Source organism: Bufo bufo, chromosome 7 (genome assembly GCF_905171765.1).
Source record: "Bufo bufo chromosome 7, aBufBuf1.1, whole genome shotgun sequence".
Taxonomy (NCBI): domain Eukaryota; kingdom Metazoa; phylum Chordata; class Amphibia; order Anura; family Bufonidae; genus Bufo; species Bufo bufo.
Genome location: NC_053395.1, coordinates 216255515 through 216273080, shown reverse-complemented (window position 1 = coordinate 216273080; position 17566 = coordinate 216255515). Strand labels below are relative to the sequence as shown.

The 17566-nt window shown below is 42.6% G+C and overlaps 1 protein-coding gene across 1 annotated transcript in view; it reads right to left on the bottom strand.

Annotated features, from left to right (window-relative positions):
- The window catches only part of LCT (lactase), a 129303-nt gene that overhangs the window by 40206 nt on the left and 71531 nt on the right, over positions 1–17566 (bottom strand). Inside the window, exons 19-23 of the mRNA XM_040441528.1 lie at positions 9055–9133; positions 6043–6709; positions 4084–4729; positions 2394–3947; positions 1791–2059 (exon numbers count right to left, since the gene is read on the bottom strand). Coding sequence (XP_040297462.1) covers positions 1791–2059; positions 2394–3947; positions 4084–4729; positions 6043–6709; positions 9055–9133 — 3215 coding nt within the window. The remainder of the gene's footprint in view (positions 1–1790; positions 2060–2393; positions 3948–4083; positions 4730–6042; positions 6710–9054; positions 9134–17566) is intronic.

The window sequence follows — 17566 nt, the reverse complement described above, 5'->3', positions numbered from 1 at the left end:
TTGACCACAAGTTCTCAATGGGATTAAGATCTGGGGAGTTTCCAGGCCATGGACCCAAAATGTCAACGTTTTGGTCCCCGAGCCACTTAGTTATCACTTTTGCCTTATGGCACGGTGCTCCATCGTGCTGGAAAATGCAATGTTCTTCACCAAACTGTTGTTGGATTGTTGGAAGAAGTTGCTGTTGGAGGGTGTTTTGGTACCATTCTTTATTCATGGCTGTGTTTTTGGGCAAAATTGTGAGTGAGCCCACTCCCTTGGATGAGAAGCAACCCCACAATGAATGGGCTCAGGATGCTTTACTGTTGGCATGACACAGGACTGATGGTAGCGCTCACCTTTTCTTCTCCGGACAAGCCTTTTTCCAGATGCCCCAAACAATCAGAAAGAGGCTTCATTGGAGAATATGACTTTGCCCCAGTCCTCAGCAGTCCATTCACCATACTTTCTGCAGAAGATCAATCTGTCCCTGGTGTTTTTTTTTTTAGAGAATTGGCTTCTTTGCTGCCCTTCTTCGCCTCACTGTGCGTGCAGATGCGCTCACACCTGCCTGCTGCCATTCCTGAGCAAGCTCTGCACTGGTGGCACTCCGATCCCACAGCTGAATCCTCTTTAGAAGACGATCCTGGCGCTTGCTGGACTTTCTTGAACGCCCTGAAGCCTTCTTAACAAGAATTGAACCTCTTTCCTTGAAGTTCTTGATGATCCCATAAATTGTTGATTGAGGTGCAATCTTAGTAGCCACAATATCCTTGCCTGTGAAGCCATTTTTATGCAACGCAATGATGGCTGCACGCGTTTCTTTGCAGGTCACCATGGTTAACAATGGAAGAACAATGATTTCAAGCATCACCCTCTTTTTAACATGTTAAGTCTGCCATTTTAACCCAATCAGCCTGACATAATGATCTCCAGCCTTGTGCTCATCAACATTCTCACCTGAGTTAACAAGACGATTACTGAAATGATCTCAGCAGGTCCTTTAATGACAGCAATGAAATGCAGTGGAAAGGTTTTTTTGGGATTAAGTTAATTTTCATGGCAAAGAAGGACTATGCAATTCATCTGATCACTCTTCATAACATTCTGGAGTATATGCAAATTGCTATTATAAAAACTTAAGCAGCAACTTTTCCAATTTCCAATATTTATGTAATTCTACAAACTTTTGGCCACGACTGTATATTCTGTCATAAATTGCAGAAAAATGGCGCTCAATTTGCTGCATCTAGGTTTAGAGAAATTATCTGTGTCTTGTCCGACAAGGGGGCTTACTGAACGAATGAAAGGCATAATTAGTGATATTTAGCGCAAAAATTGTGCCACAATTTTAGTTTAAAACTCTGTTTCAAAGTAAGCCAACTAGCAATTGGTATAAAACTAGAGAAAGGTGTCTGTCCCTGCACCAGATTTATCATCCAATGGTGGCAGCATCAAAGACCAAAGTGGTGGCGTCAGTATGGACGGTAAATCATTGTTGAGGTCAGTGATTGTCTGCTTTCGTCATGTGTCCAGTACATCATGTCCTTACTGTGTCCTAGCAAACAAATGCCGGTGGAAGAGCATAGAAGCATTGACTTGGGGAACATATGGGGGAATTGAAAGGTAATTTCAATCCCCCCATACTTTCCCCAAATCAATGCTTCTATGCTCTTCCACCGGCCTTTGTATGTGGCAATTTTTAATTTTTAGCTATATGCAGCTTACAGTGGGTTTGGCAACCAAAAAGTCTCATATAACCTGTCAGCACAAAGTGAATACGTCTCCTAGAGCTCCAAGACATACTGTACCTGAAAAGCTGAGGCAGCTACACCCCAAGCAAAGTCATCCCGGAATTCTCCATACAGAAATTCCTCTTCTTTGTTCATGGGGATGCCATTGTTCCTGATAATTTCGGCGTAGTAAATAGCCGTGCGTTTTGCAGTCCTTGGACGGGTAGGATTATTGAAATCCACATGGTGAAGACCAAACCGCTTTATATATCCAGTAGTCCACTCAAAGGAGTCCATAAGTGAGTAGATAGAGTAACCTTTCAGATTCACTTTGTCCAAGCTGTGAGCTTTAGGGGATTAAAAAAAATATATCATTATTGTGGTTACATCCTCTACTGGTAGACAATGTATAATTAAAAAGGTCTCCCAAAATCCACTCAAGATTAAAGGTGTTTGAAAAATGTGGCTAATTTGTTCCACCTGTCCACAGGTTGAGTGGTGTATTGTAGCTCAGCTTCATTCATTTCAGTGGGGATGGTCTACAACACCACATACAACCCATGAACAGGTGTGGCACTGTTTTATGAGGAAACATTAGTATTTTACACATTGATCTATAGATTATATCATTTTTAAGTGTTACCAAATGTGTTAATTTAGCACCAAAATGATATCACTAACCTTTTATAACTTCATCAATATATGTCTTATGATAGAAAATTCGAGCAGTGTCATCAAAATCGGGGTTCCTTTCCATTGCAACTCCATTCTCAGTGATGTATATAGGGACATCTCCATACTCTTCTTTCACCCAGTTAAGCAGCCTCCTTAGACCCCAGGCTACTGCCCTGAAATTAACAAGAGCTGTCCCTGGCCAGTTATTATCAATCTCCTCTGCAATGTCAATATCACTTTCAAAAGATGGAGGAAATAGTATTTTGGTCTTATGCTGAACTATGTTTGTGGTGTAGATGTTTATTGTGAAAACATCGGCTGTTCCTTGGATGTAGGCCTTCTCTTCATCTGTAAAAGTTGGAAGTCTGGAAGACTGGAGGCCCTGTAGCTCACTCTTATTGGCCACCTGCCATTTCATCACCTCTGGGTAGTCGCCATTTTTGAAGATGGGGTGTGCAAACCACCCCAAGGTGAACTGCAAATAGCGATCAGCAGCTTCTATGTCCCTCGGTTCTGTGTGGTCTTTGGGTTCCACCCAATTAGTGTTGAGACTCACAGAAATGACACCTCCTTGACTATTTCTATATTTCTCATCATAAGTATGGTAGACTCTAGCATGGACTTTGATTAGATTGTGAGCTACTCTGTAAGGTGCATGACCAGGATCATCTTTCAAACCAGGTGGAAAGAGACCAATACCATAACCAGTGGCAACAATTGTGTGGGGTTGGTTAAAAGTCATCCAAACCTTGACCCTATCTCCAAATGTTCTAAAACAATAATCTGCATAGCTGTGAAAAGCCTCAAGGACTACATCACTCTCCCAACCACCTATGTCTTGGAGAGCCTGAGGAAGATCGAAGTGGTAAAGGGTCACCATTGGTGTGATGTTGTTTGCCAATAGGCCATCAATAAGCTTGTTATAATACTCCACACCCTTACTATTGGCTGTGCCCTGTCCACTTGGGAAGATTCGAGACCATGAGATGGAGAAGCGGTAACTATTCACTCCTAAACTTTTTAGCATGTACAAGTCTGCATCCAACTGGTGGTAGCTATCACAGGCTATGTTGCCATTGCCATTTTCGACAATATTGCCTGGGATTTGTGAAAATGTGTCCCATATACTTGGTCCTCTTCCATCTTCATTCCATCCCCCTTCAATTTGATATGCGGAGGTTGAGACCCCCCATTTGAAATCACTTGGTACTGTAGAATAATGGTACATATCCCTTTCAAAGGCTGATTGTCCTGAGAACTTATCCCACACAACTTTAGCCTTTGAGGGAACTTCTGATGCAGGTAGAGCTGGTAACTTCTTTGCATGTACCCATTTTGCCTGATTAACTTTTTTGGCCAACTTTGTCCCTGGGAAGCCATTATTTTCAGAAATACTGGAAATGAGATAGGCTGATTTTTTGGGGGTTCTTTGTCGATTTGCATTTTCAAAATCTACATGATGTAAACCAAATCTTTGACTGTATCCTTGAGGTCCTTCAAAGCCGTCCAGGAGTGAGCGGACTACAAAGGCACTTACAGTCACATTATCAGTCCTAACAGCTGCAAAGAAAGGTTTCACAGTGTCAGAACTACAAATAACACACCAAACAATTATGTCAATTGAATATATTATCTTTTAAATTCTTTAAGATCTCTAACTGATCTATCCTAAGTTACCTTCCAAATGTGGACTTACCTTTCAGGGCTTCATTGATGTATGCTGTCAAGTACTCCACTCGAGCTGTGTCATTGAACACCTCTCCAGTGTAAGGTGTTGGCATACCATTCCCAGTTATATATATGGGTAGTCCTTCTTTTACATATTCTTCATTGACATAGTTCAGAAGCCTCCTAAGACCCCATGGCACCACATAGAGCCATGGAGATGAGGTGGTCGGCCATGAAGGATCCACATGGGGTGCAAATCCTCCAATGTTATTATAATCGGCCACACAGCTAGGGCTTTCAGAGGCATTGACAATTCGGGACGTATAGTGGGAGATGCCAAGGAAGTCTGCAGTGCCATTGATGTAGGCTTTCTCTTCCTCAGAAAATGTGGGCAACATGGCCAATGTAGTAGAGCACTGGGTATTAATGTGTTGGACTTGCGTCTTCAGGACCTCTGGGTAATCCCCATTGACAAGAATTGGATGTGCAAACCACCCAAGCATGAACTGGAGATATCGCTCTGCAGCTCTTACGTCATCTGGATTATTTGGGTCTTTTGGTTCTGCCCAGTCTGAATTCAGAGAGATTCCTACCTGACCTTGCTGCGAGGCCCGGTACTTGTCATTGTAAACATGCCAGGCCTTAGCATGAGCTTTCACAATGTTGTGTGACACCTGTGAGATACAATGTGGAAGACATGATTAGCAAAACACTTTTGCATTCCTTGCCCTATTTTTTATTGTGTCGTACATCGGATATCGATGTGATAAGTTCATAGGGAGAGGTCCTCATTCACATTAAGGTATTGCTAACCAAACTCATCGTCTTTGGCAGAGCCAGCCAATGATCTAATGTGCATAGGGAGCTCCTGAAACTCCTTCGACAGGATTTTGGGGAATAGAAGGATCTATCACACCTGATCCTTTTACTCTGGCAGTGGCTTTTTCCTCTCTCCCCTTTGATAACACATACACACAAAGTGTCGGTGTCTATGTGGGAGTCGGGAGAGATAGCTGTTGGCCAAATCGAGGTTCCATGTGTATGGGGGAGTCAGAAGAGCTATTGAAGATGTATGAGCAGCTTTAAATGTGTTCAGCTTAAAACTAGGCCAGACAGGCATCAGATGTGCCATATTTATCACAGTAGCTCCTGCTGTGTGATCATTTTGACGCATCTTATTGTCTTATCTACTTAGACATCCTAGACCTTTTCTCTTCCATGCACTGCAAATTTTGGCACAATTTGCCACATTTTAAGATTTCTCTAAGCTATGTCCCCGTTATTGTATGCTTTTTTAAACTATCCATTGAGAGCCACGTAAAATATCTAAAACACGTAATAAATCTGGCACAAGGCATATACATCACTTATTTCAGCCCTACTGTATATCAATAATTTCTGTAAGTGAATTTTCACATCAATCCAAGATTGAAGAGTGGATAGACTAGGTTAGGGTGTGTGAGGATGCACAGTTATAGGCCTGTATGGAAGGAGTGTAAGACTTATTTCCTTTTCGGGCATGAGTGACGTGAACACAAACATCTAGGCATGCACATTGTGCTTCGGTCAGCCTGACAGGATTCTGGGGGCACAGACGTTTCCTGTAGCATGAGCAGCAAGCTAAGGAGTAGATTTTGTGCTGCTCCACAATGAGCTACAGATGCTGGGGACTCCAAAATCCTGAGGATGACGAGAATGCGTTCTCATGCAGCCTATCATATTGCATGCACTCGTCTATGATTGATCGGCTTCTTAATGGGCATTTTAATTTACTGCAGTGATTGCCTCTTACACAAAACAAGTATTTTCTGCTGTCTATAGCGTTACAGAAACAACATGCACCATATGAACTGGAGTCTGGAGTGGGCATACTCTCTGACATGTGGAGAAGTGATTGTACAGATAGGTGGAGGGGTGAGCTGTGTAAGGAATTTTGAATTGTTTACAAAAATGTAAATATATAGATGATTATGTTTCCTGTTTGTACCTTGAAGGAGGCATTTCCTGGATCTTTGATCCCCGGGGCATGTTGTCCGGTGCCGTAACCCGCGTAACTAACGACCCAAGGTTCATGGAACGTTATCCAATGTTTAACTCTATCTCCAAAAGTGCTAAAGCAGAAATCTGCGTATTCCATAAAAGCCTGACTGGTGGATTCATTCTGCCAGCCCCCGGACTCCTGCAGAGCTTGGGGTAGATCCCAGTGATACAAAGTTACCATTGGTTTGATATTTTCTTTGATTAACCGGTCAATTAATATGTTGTAATATTTCACGCCTGCTGAGTTGACTTTGGATTTCAGTCCTGTTGGGAATATTCTGGACCAGGAGATGGAGAAGTGATAGACCTTGGACTGTAGGCCCTTCAGAAGATACACATCATAGTCAATCTTGTAGTAGCTGTCGCAGGCCACATTGGCGGTTGCATTGTCATCAGCTTGACCATGTTGTCCAAAAACATCCCATATAGATTGTCCTTTATCTCCCTCGGCCCAGCCTCCTTCAACCTTAAAGGCTGCAGAGGAGGAGCCCATCAGGAAACCATTGGGGAAGGTCTCATGCAAGAAGATGTCTCTCTCTGCAGGTGTCTGGCCGGCAAATGTTTGCCACACAGTGGTAAAGGCCGAGCGAGATGTTCTTGCTGGATTCTCCCACCTGAAATAGTGTCAAATAAATAGTTATTAAGTGGGTTTCCCCTCAAAATATACTGTAAGGAGCGCGACCATATTGTCATTTTTGAGTAAGCTTCTCAGTAACTGATCCCTTCCCTTCTACCAGCTGTCCCACCATTTATGAAAAAGAGGCCTATGAGTCAATGTATTGTAAAGGGTGTGTGAGATCAAGCAACATGTGCACTAGTGGTCACAGGAAGTTCTAAGGCTATGGACAATCCCTTTTTGCTAAAAGGGTGCCCTGATAATAACATAATAATATTATCGCAGGGACTAGCAGTGCTGCAGTGCCCCACAGGGGATATGAAGCATTACAGTACAAGAACTGAGTCTCCTATAAATTTAATAATCACAATGATCTGAAGGAGTCTCTGCACCTTAGCAGAAATTCTTCATTTTTCTCTGCAGCACCTCCACAGGGGATATGAAGAATTACAGCTGTGACCAGTCTTTCCAGAGTAAGTGAACGAAAGAGAGAGTAAGATATAAAAAGACGAATATGTTTAAAAAACAGTAATAGAAAAGGAAGTCTTTTATTTCTTTAAAAGGGTTTATTCGTGTTTTCCTCATGATAGGTCATCTTTATTAGATAGTCGGGGGTCCGACATCCAGAATTCAGCCAATCAGCTGTTTGAGGAGGCCGCTGCACTTCGGTGAGCGATGTGACTTGTGATGTTACTCGCATCTTATCAAGCACAGCGCTGCCCACTGGATAGTGGTTGTGCTTGGTATTGCAGCTCAGTCCCATTCACTTGAATTGGACTGAACTGAGCCTAGGCCAGTGATGGCGAACCGTTTACAGACCGAGTGCCCAAACTGCAACATAAACCCACTTATTTATCGCAAAGTGCCAACACAGCAATTTAACTTGAATACTACAGTCCAATATAGAATATCTTCCATGTACTTCATAATTTATTTACAATATCCTGCCTACATTCAGTGCGCCGCCTGTGCCGTTCATAGTGCGCCCTGCGCTGCTGAATGGCAGGAAAAGTCTAAGGCATATTAGTACTAGTGATGAGCGGGAGGTGCCATATTCGATTTCGACGAAATTCGCGAATATTCGCTTGAATGTTCGTCTCATATTCGTCGAAATCGAATATTCGTCATTATTCTAGTTATCGCGATTAATATGCGATTTAAATAATATGGTTTGATATCTAGAATTAGCGAAGATGACGAATATGACGAATGTATTCGTCATATTCATCAAAACGAAGATAACGAAGTATTCTCCATCTTCGTTTTAGCGCCATATTCGTCAACTTCGCTAATTCTAGCAATCAAATAGGAAAGTTGACTATAGAGACAGCTGTGTTTAATGCGCTATGCGATTATATTACTTAGCTTTTTTTTTAAATAAATAGAATAATTATAATAATTATCAAGTATTATAATTATTCTATTTATAAAAAAAAAAGCAAAGTAATATAATCGCATAGCGAATTAAACACAGCTGTCTCTATAGTCAACTTTCCTATTTGATTGCTAGAATTAACGAAGTTGACGAATATGGAGCTAAAAACGAAGATGGAGAATACTTTGTTATCTTCGTTTTGAGGAATATGACGAATACATTCGTCATATTCGTCATCTTCGCTAATTCTACCAAGCCAACCATAATAAACCAGGTCTAAGTTGAAATCGCAATGCGATTACTTCAAGTTATATTAATCGCATTGCGATTTTAACTTAATTCTCACATCCGACAGTACATTCTAGTATGGAGGCGTTCCCATGGTGATGGGGATGCTCCATGAGCACGGAAGTCGGCAGAAGCGGCAACGGGCACTGACTGGAGCAGCCAGGAAGCCAGGAATCCTCAGGACAGGTAAGAACTACTTTTGGGAAGTGGGAAAGAAAAAAATATAACAATAAAAAAAACAAAAAAAAAAAGAATATTCGAAATAGCGAATTTATAGTGCTATATTCAAAATATTCGCGAATTAGCGAAGTGCCGATATTTGCTAAAAAAATTCGCTATTCGAATATTCGCACTCAACACTAATTAGTACACCATAGACTTTTTCCAGGGTGTGGGTGCCCACAGAGAGGGCTCTGAGTGCCGCCACTGGCCGAGGAGTAGGTCACCACACTCACCGGAGCACCATGGCCACTTCAAACAACTGATTGACGGGGTTGTCAGGAGATTGACCACTACCAGTCAAATACTGATGACCTATCCTGAGTATAGTTCATCAGTTTTACACACTTGGACAACCCCTTTAACTTGTCACAAAGTTATGAACTCTGGTTTTGAGACTATGAAGTGAACTGCATTGACAGGAACTGAAAGAATATATAAAGAATATTTTTGGTACTAACCTTTTTTGATTTTCATGGGGCTGGAGTATAAATGGGCTGACATCATAACCTTTCAAAACTGGACCCGAGCCATCAAGTGCTGTAAAAGAAATTCATTAATACAGAGGTTCTGGTGACTTAGAATGCATGTTGTTGATGATCCTATATGGATATCTAGGTCTTAGAGAACTTTACAAAAGCATTTAAAGCAGAAATGATGGGAAACCTCCCACTATTTATAGTAATAACTTGACTGTCGGACAGATTATGTTCTGGAATGGACATCAATACTTTACCTTTAAGCATTTTAAAGGCAGGGAGATATTTCTCATCTATGGAACCACAGTCCTCCAAGGCTAAGCTGAAAACCAACATGTCCAGACCCTTCCTGATGTCCTGTAATGATAATGCTGGTGACAATATATTATAACATAACATAGAAATATATACCATAGGGCGAGAGACACATGGTGATGGCTTGTCCCCAGCTATAGCCAAAACATTCACCTTTAATAGGTGAACTATGTGGCCCTGCCCTTGCATGCTGAAATATAATATGTTTAGTTCAGAACTGGTTTATTTTCTCTTTAAGGTTTGTCTGCTTTGTGTAAAGCCTCAGAGTGGCATTACCACCTTTGTACCCTGCTACTGTCTTTATTGGTTAACCTCAGGTCATCATGTGTATTTATTCCAGGTCCACTGTGCATTTCCTATTTTATAACTGTTATGTTAAAATGTAATATGCCTGGTTAACCAGCAGGTGGCAGCAAACACGGCAGAGCTACAGTTAGGTAGAATAGAGCTTTCCATTCCATTCTAACACCCCCCCCCCCTGTGGAGGAGTGGGCGAGTCCCACTTCCTTTCGGAAGGGAGGGGACCAGTTTCTAGAGCAGTCTAGCTTAAGGAAGGAAGCAAGTGCTGGGCATGTCTCTGCTGGACGTGCCTAGGTCAAGCCAAGTTAGCCAGAGCACCTTCAGCTCTGCTGGATGTGGAGGCCACAGCTTAGAGCCTCAGGAGCCAGGAGGAGAATTCCCTGGCATAATTAAGAGACAGACTACCAAGAGAGAAGTTGCAGCATAAAGAAGAAGCTAAGTTACACAGCAAGCCTGTCAGTACAGGAGATCCAGAGAGAAACAGATGTAGCAATGACGAGTGACATGGGCATAAGGCCATCCTTCATATAAGATAGGGCCAGGGGCTATTCATAGTATTCAGTATATTGGGGAGACTAGATGGGCCAAATGGTTCTTATCAGCCGACACATTCTATGTTTCTATGAGTTTGCCTGCCAGTTTTAATGCTAAAGCCTGCTGAAACCAAGACAAAGTCTGTAAACCATGTTTGATGAATGTTTATTCAAGTAAAGCTGCTATTGAACTTCATACAAGGTCTGGACTCAAGTTACTTCTTTTTTTTGTTTTCTTTTTTTTTTTTAACTTTGTGTATTAATTTTTTCAAAGAAGATCAACAACACAAATCAAGCATTACATTTGATATTTAACATCAGTTGTTATCATACATTGAATGCTATCATTGGTCAGCGAAATGAATGTCCGGATGAATGTCCATGGTTACATGAATGTTTCGGTAATGACAATGACAGACATTTAAATCATCAGTAATTCCCCAATAGTCTCTTGAGACCCAAACAAACCCTCCTCCCCTCCCTCTCCCCCCCCCCCACCCTCTCTCCACGGCATGCTTCTCCTATTTCTGTTTGCGTCATTATTGCCTTATTTTTTAGTATGTTTTTTTTTAGTCCTACAATAAAGTTTTAAATGCATTTCTTTCTATAGTTTCAGCTTTCCCAATGAGTTTGAAAGCACCCCCTTATGATACCATGTTGTGTCTTGAAATGGTGTTACAATTAATCGTATTTCCTCCACAGACATGAAAGCTTCAATAAATTGTTGCCACTTATTGAAAAATTGTGTGGTTAATTTCGTTTTATTCTGTTCAACTTCTATTACTTCTAGTTGTAAACCTCGTTTCACTTGTTGAATTACTTCTGTAACGGTCGGGCACTGTTTTTCTAACCATTTACTCAAAAGGCATCTTTTGGATGCCAGTATCAACATATGCATCGCCTTCGTTATTATACTGTCTCCCTTTCCTGCTTGTATTATGAACAGACATGGGTCATGAGCTATGCTTATTTTAAGTGTATCATGTATGTGCTGTCTTATGGCTTCCCAGAACTTCTGGACTGCTGGGCACGACCATAGGCCATGATATAGATCTGTGTTTTCCATCTTGCATTTAGGGCAGGCGGTCATTTTGTCAGTCTGTTTATTCCTTGTGTAGAAACCATATATAGCTCTATGTATTATGCGATATTGTGTTTCTCTCCATATCTCACTGACTGTGGACCTGCACACTGATTCCCATCCCCTTAACACATCTACTGGTGTGTTCAACTCTGGGATTACTTTTTTCCATTGTTTGAATACACTCTTAGTTTGTTTCTCTGAAGTGTGGCGCCTTATGTCTTTGTAAATGTAGGATATTTTTATTTCTTCTCCTATATTACCTTTTAGGGAGTCGAAAGCTGTGCGTTGTGACTCCTGTGTGTAGTCTACCAGTTTTTCCTTTAGCTTTCCCACTATTCCATAATAATTTAGAAAAGAATATTCTTCTATCTCTGTTTTATCTTTAAATTCCCGGAATGTGCAGTATCTTTTTTCTTCTTTATTCCAGAAGTCTGCTATTGTTTTTGGTCCTTTCCAGATGTTGGTGTTTTCTGTACCTAGTTGTATGAGTGTCAATGGATTTAGGTATTTGGAGCATTACCAGGGTAGTCCTAGTTTTTTCCTTACTGCTTTCCATGTCGCGTATATGTCTTTGAATAGAAGGTTGTGCTTGGCTTTAATTGGCAATTCTGAGAATTTTGTGTGTAATAATGTAGATAAGTTCCAGGGTCTAAACATTTCCCTCTCTAACCCGTAATTAGAGTGTTTGCTACGTTCTCCTATCCAGTCTAAGCAGTGGCGTAGTAGGCTAGCTAGGTTATATGTTCTTAAATCAGGAAAGTTTAATCCTCTGGTTTGTTTGTTCAGCTGTAACGTCATCAAGGATATCATTGTTTTTTTTGATGCCCATATAAAAGCTCTAAAGGCCGTCTCTAATCGTTTTATGTCTGAGTGTTTTATTAATAACAGTATTGTTTGCATAAGATAAAGTAATCTAGATATACAGATCATCTTAAGCATGTGACATCTTCCTAGTAGCGATAGTGGGAGTTTCATCCATCTGGATATGTCACTTAATATTTTCTTAATTAACGGAGGGTAATTAAGAGTATATATTGTGCTTGGTGTTTTCCCAATTAGTACCCCTAGGTATTTGATAGATCCCTTTGCCATGCTTACTGGAAGCCCAGTAATCTTTCCTAGATTACTTCTTTCTGGGTGCGGTGTTATATCTAGGAGTTCGCATTTATTTTTATTCACTTTAAATCCTGAGTATTCACCAAATTTGTCTAGGAGTCGGAATATTCCACTTACTTGAGTCAAGTTACTTCTTTCATCCCTCAATTACTACCCCCCATTTGTCTGCTTCGGAGCCAACACCTGGGGTTCCAACCGTATCCAGGTAGGAGCACCGTGACACTCACACTAGAAGGGACATTTTAGGCCACCCTATACCACTCGGCCATTCCTACACCTGGGTACCGCCACCATTACAAAAGGGGCCCTGTTCGTTGCTGCTGCGTTGCAACTGGCGTCACGAACAGGATTTGTGTGTCCTTCTACTACAAGGCCTACAGAATTGTCAAGAAACCGTTTAATAATGACTTTATTACATTTACTGCGGAGCGACAGGTGCAGGAAAGTGCGGGTCGGCATCCGAAGGGTTAATCAGCCATCTTTGCCTGTGATGGCGTACCTTCTTCTTGCATCTCAAGAGCGGGAAAGTAAAGGAACGCCCAGACTAAGAGTGGGAAAATCGAGCTCTGCCCACAGGGAACAACCCAGCACAGCCAAAGGAAGTGAGGACTCCACCCTAAAAGCTCCTCCTGTCTCACCAGTTTGTGTCGGCACGAGAGCAAGAAAGATGGCGCTGCCCAAACCAAACTGGGGCAAAATGCTATGCAGAGATGACTTGCCGGAACTGCGCGGTGCCATGCAAGACATTCGGGAGTCGCAGCTCGTACAGAGACCCGAGAAGGGGCCCGGAGCATTCCCCGTGCCGGCTAGCGTGGCAGAGGCGGCCGGAGTATCTACTCTGCCACCCAAGAGGAGCTGATCTTTTACGGGCCTCAACCCTATGGTCCCAAAGGAGGTGACGTCCTGTGCCTACACTATGTGGGACTACAGACGAGCAATTGAAGACTGGGTAGTCCGCGTGTTAGACCGACCACAGCCCAGAGACCCAGACTTCGAGAGAAGAACCGGAATCATCTGGTTCTCTGTAGAGAAAGGTACTGGCTTCATCAGGGACAATAAAACTGGGCAGGAGTTGTTTGTTAACCGTCGCTCTGTGAAGCGTCCTTATCTGCCTGGGGCCCGTCACAGCCTGTACAAAGGGGACCAGGTAGAGTACACCCCTACGGAGTCCCTCAAGGGCCCATTTGCCACGGGAATGACCCTTCTGGAAAAGCCTCTCGTCTCAGCGCCAGCACCGGAGTGCTGGCAGGAAGACACAGCAGCCGTAGGTCGAGTCAGATGTCTGCGAGAAACCTCAGGGGGAGTGCTGCGCTTTTAAGAAAGACCCCAACGAAAGCCGGAGTAACTTATCCCTGGATTGCCACCACCACCAATTTGCCAGATGGGATGTGTATCAGCCTCTACCTTCACTTACAGTCTAACCTATCAGTTACCATGGAAAGTGGCTGCGGCAATGGAGAGAGCCTCCCAGAATTTACCAACAAGAGAGGAGGACTGCCTACCAGCTCCCGTGCAGCCAGAGGTCCTGAACCCCTTTCTGATGGCAGGAGGTTCCGAACCCGTTAAACAGAAAGTTGCTGCTACAATGACAAGTGTGACCACCCAGTCCCTTCCAAGATCAGCCACAAGAGGGCAGTGGAGCTCTACTACAGCAGCGCGCCTGGATTACAAGAGGCAAGAGCGACCTCTCATCAGCTTCAGCAGCAGCAGTGAGGAGCATGTCAGGTCCTTCCTCTAAAGAGCTTCTGTCACCAGGCAAGCTAAAGTAAAGACATTGTGAACTTATGGGAGCCACTTCTTGGACTCGACCTGACAGGTGAGGAAATGTTGGCTATGTTTTTGTTTGTTTTTGTTGCCCTTTTTAGTCCTCACCCAGATGGCCATGTTAGTTAGGACTCCCCCCACATTCAGGATCATCACCAAGTTGCGCACGTCTGCGCCAAAGTTCCTTTTTTTCCCCTTATCAGGTTAATCGGGAGCCCCCTTTGGAAAAAAAAAGGGTTCTCATCACCTGTGTTGCTATTTTATACATCATTACCCCATGTGGATTACAAATGACATAATTGCCCTACATGGATTACATATAGTGACGTTGTTACTTCCCGTGGATTACAAAGGACTTTTGCACTTTATGTACCAGTTTGGTGCACTTGATCCGCAAGCACTGAAGAAGAGACTCTAATGTGATTTCATTGCACTATTTAATTGCAGTATATAATTGTGTTATATATTTGCACTATTTCTGCACTAATCTTTTAAAGGGTTTCTGTCACCAGATTTAACCCTATTAAACTGGCTGACATTAGCAATGTGCTAATGTCAGCAGACCCTAACTCTACTATTCTTATGCTTACTGATAGCCCCCTTACTGCACAATTTTAACTTTTATGACATGCAAATTAGCTTCTAGGAGCAGGGGAAGCGTTGGGCATGTCTCTGCTGGACGTGCCTAGGCCAAGCCAAGCCAGCCAGAGCACCTTCAGCTCTGCTGGATGTGGAGGCCACAGCTTAGAGCCTCAGGAGCCAGGAGGAGAGTTCCCTGGCATAATTAAGAGACAGACTACCAAGAGAGAAGTTGCAGCATAAAGAAGAAGCTAAGTTACACAGCAAGCCTGTCAGTACAGGAGATCCAGAGAGAAACAGATGTAGCAGAGATGAGTTTGCCTGCCAGTTTTAATGCTAAAGCCTGCTGGGACCAAAGATTTCTAGAGTATTTATTGAGCCTCTGGTCCCGAGATCTAAATATGCGATAGGACCTCAACTATCACTCTGTTGGACTGGCCCGCTGGAGTACCAGATCAAGTCTAGAGGGCCCAGGCTTTGAAGACATAGCTGGCCCCAAAGATCCAGGGAAAAAAAACATTTGGAGCTGCAGTTGAAGCCAATCACTTGCCAGTAAGGTCTATTTCTTTGTGTCAAAACCTAGTAGACTCTATTGATGATACCAGGGTTGGGCCCCGATAATAATTTCCTCTGGTGGGCCCAAGTAACCTCAGTCTGATGCTGCCTCGTACAGTGACTTACAGTATCTCCCCAAAAATGTTAGGATCAGGCAGTTGAAATCTATCTGTCTGATTATTATCTTCTCCAAAATCTGCCCCTTTGGGAGGCCACATACAGATTGGATGTGGGTCAGTCCTGTCCAAATTGGTTGGTAAGGTCAACGTACATGTACAAAGAGTCACTTATTCCTTACCTGATTTGCAATCCACTTTTGCAGCTGATCCCCATCATGGCAGTCATATTGTATGTTCAACGCAAGAAAATCAGCTGTTTCCTAAAACACATAGAAATGGTCAATTGGTTGATGTCCTTGTCACACATGACTCCATTGTTTTCTATGTGCAAGGGCATATATATCCCAAAAGCAGCCCAGGCACCTGCTTTGGGACCCATGTAGAGAGGGGGCCCATTCCTGGTTGGCCTTATTCTCCTTTTATTGAGTGATGAGATCCTGCACACGGATGTCGTCTCATGCCACAATGCTGACAGAAAGAAAGTGGAACTGGAGCCATGAAAATAGCATGGGGCACCAGATCTGCTGTTACAGCTGGTTAGTGGTACCATTGTGGTGGTGTCAAGCAGCTCCTGAAAGGGGCCTTATTTTTATCATTGCTATTAGTCCCCCTCTGTATATTTGCTTTGGCCTTGATCTCGCCATTTACTTCATGTTGATTCTTTTTTTTTCTCTAGAAGATGGGGCCAAAGTAGAGCACACCTCCTTCCATTTTTAGACAATGATAATATTTTCGCACAACTTTAAAATCACTGGTGGTCTTGGGAAGTAAAGGGGTTATTTGTGAAGTCCTTGGTGGTCTTACACAGTGAAGAGGTCAATGATAATTTCAGGTTGTTAATGGGAGTACTGCCTATAGGAGGGGGACCTAGTAAATGGGAATCCTTGACAGTTGCCCAGTTTGCCATCCCCTAGACCTCCTCTGGCCTTATACATGGAAAACATGGGGGCTGAAGGACTATATTTACCAGGACTCGAGGAGTCGTGCTCAGCGCTGCTGTTCCTAGAGCAATGGATATCCGTCCACCTGATAATAAAAATAAAAAATCGTGATCACCATAAATCAGTTCTGAATATGGCGGTTCTCCTTTATCTATCAATCATTTTTTTATTAGCATTATCACCTCCGTCAGTGGCTGTGGATATATACTAGTGATGTTATTAATGCCATTTCATACAAATCACATGCCAATCACATGCAAAACCTCCTCTATTTCCAATAAAATGTATCACTTCTTTATGGTGAAGCTCCATCTTTTATTATCATATGCTTTTTAGGTCCAAATTTCTATGCTGATTCTGTTCTGATACAGAGCTCCAAATCCCATGCATTGACATAGATTTAGTGCAGCCACCACTAGAGGGAGCTTACTATATACTGTGCTATTGCTGAATGCATAACAGTATGCAGCAAGCTCCTGAGCTCCCCCTGGTGGCGGCTGCAGACATCCACAAGGTTAACTTTTCACCCTTTATGCCCATGCTGAGGGAAAGACGTCTATAATAGGCCATGGACACAAAAAAATTCCTCATGTGAACAGAGTTCCAATATTTCACTGAATCGGAATCAATGGCAAAAAAACACATAGGCCCCACGCCAAAACTTGCCTTACACCCACTGAGAAAATGTACAATGATTTTTTATAAAAGTTATTGATCTCTATAAATATTATATCATCTTTAAACTGTTTGACAGCCCCAAATCCTATGCTTTCCTTACTTAGCCATACAGTTATATGTTATAAGGCTTATTTCCACGGCTAGTATTCAACTAAAAGGAAGATGTAAACATATGTATGCAATGAGCTCCCCCTAGTGGTGGCTGCAACCAAACATTATAGAAACATAGAATGTGTCGGCAGATAAGAACCATTTGGCCCATCTAGTCTTCCCAATATACTGAATACTATGAATTCAGTATATTATGATGACAAACAGAGATGCAGTTCAGAGCAAGGCCCCCTTTTGTTCTATCTTATGTACCTTATTAACCCTTTCCCGACATGTGACATTATAGTACGTCACATGTCGGGTGTTTAAAGATGTCCTTACGGAATGGAGCAGGCGCCATAGCAACCGGGTGCCTGTATGGCTAATGTCCGTGATTGGCGGTAATGCCGATAGTGGGCA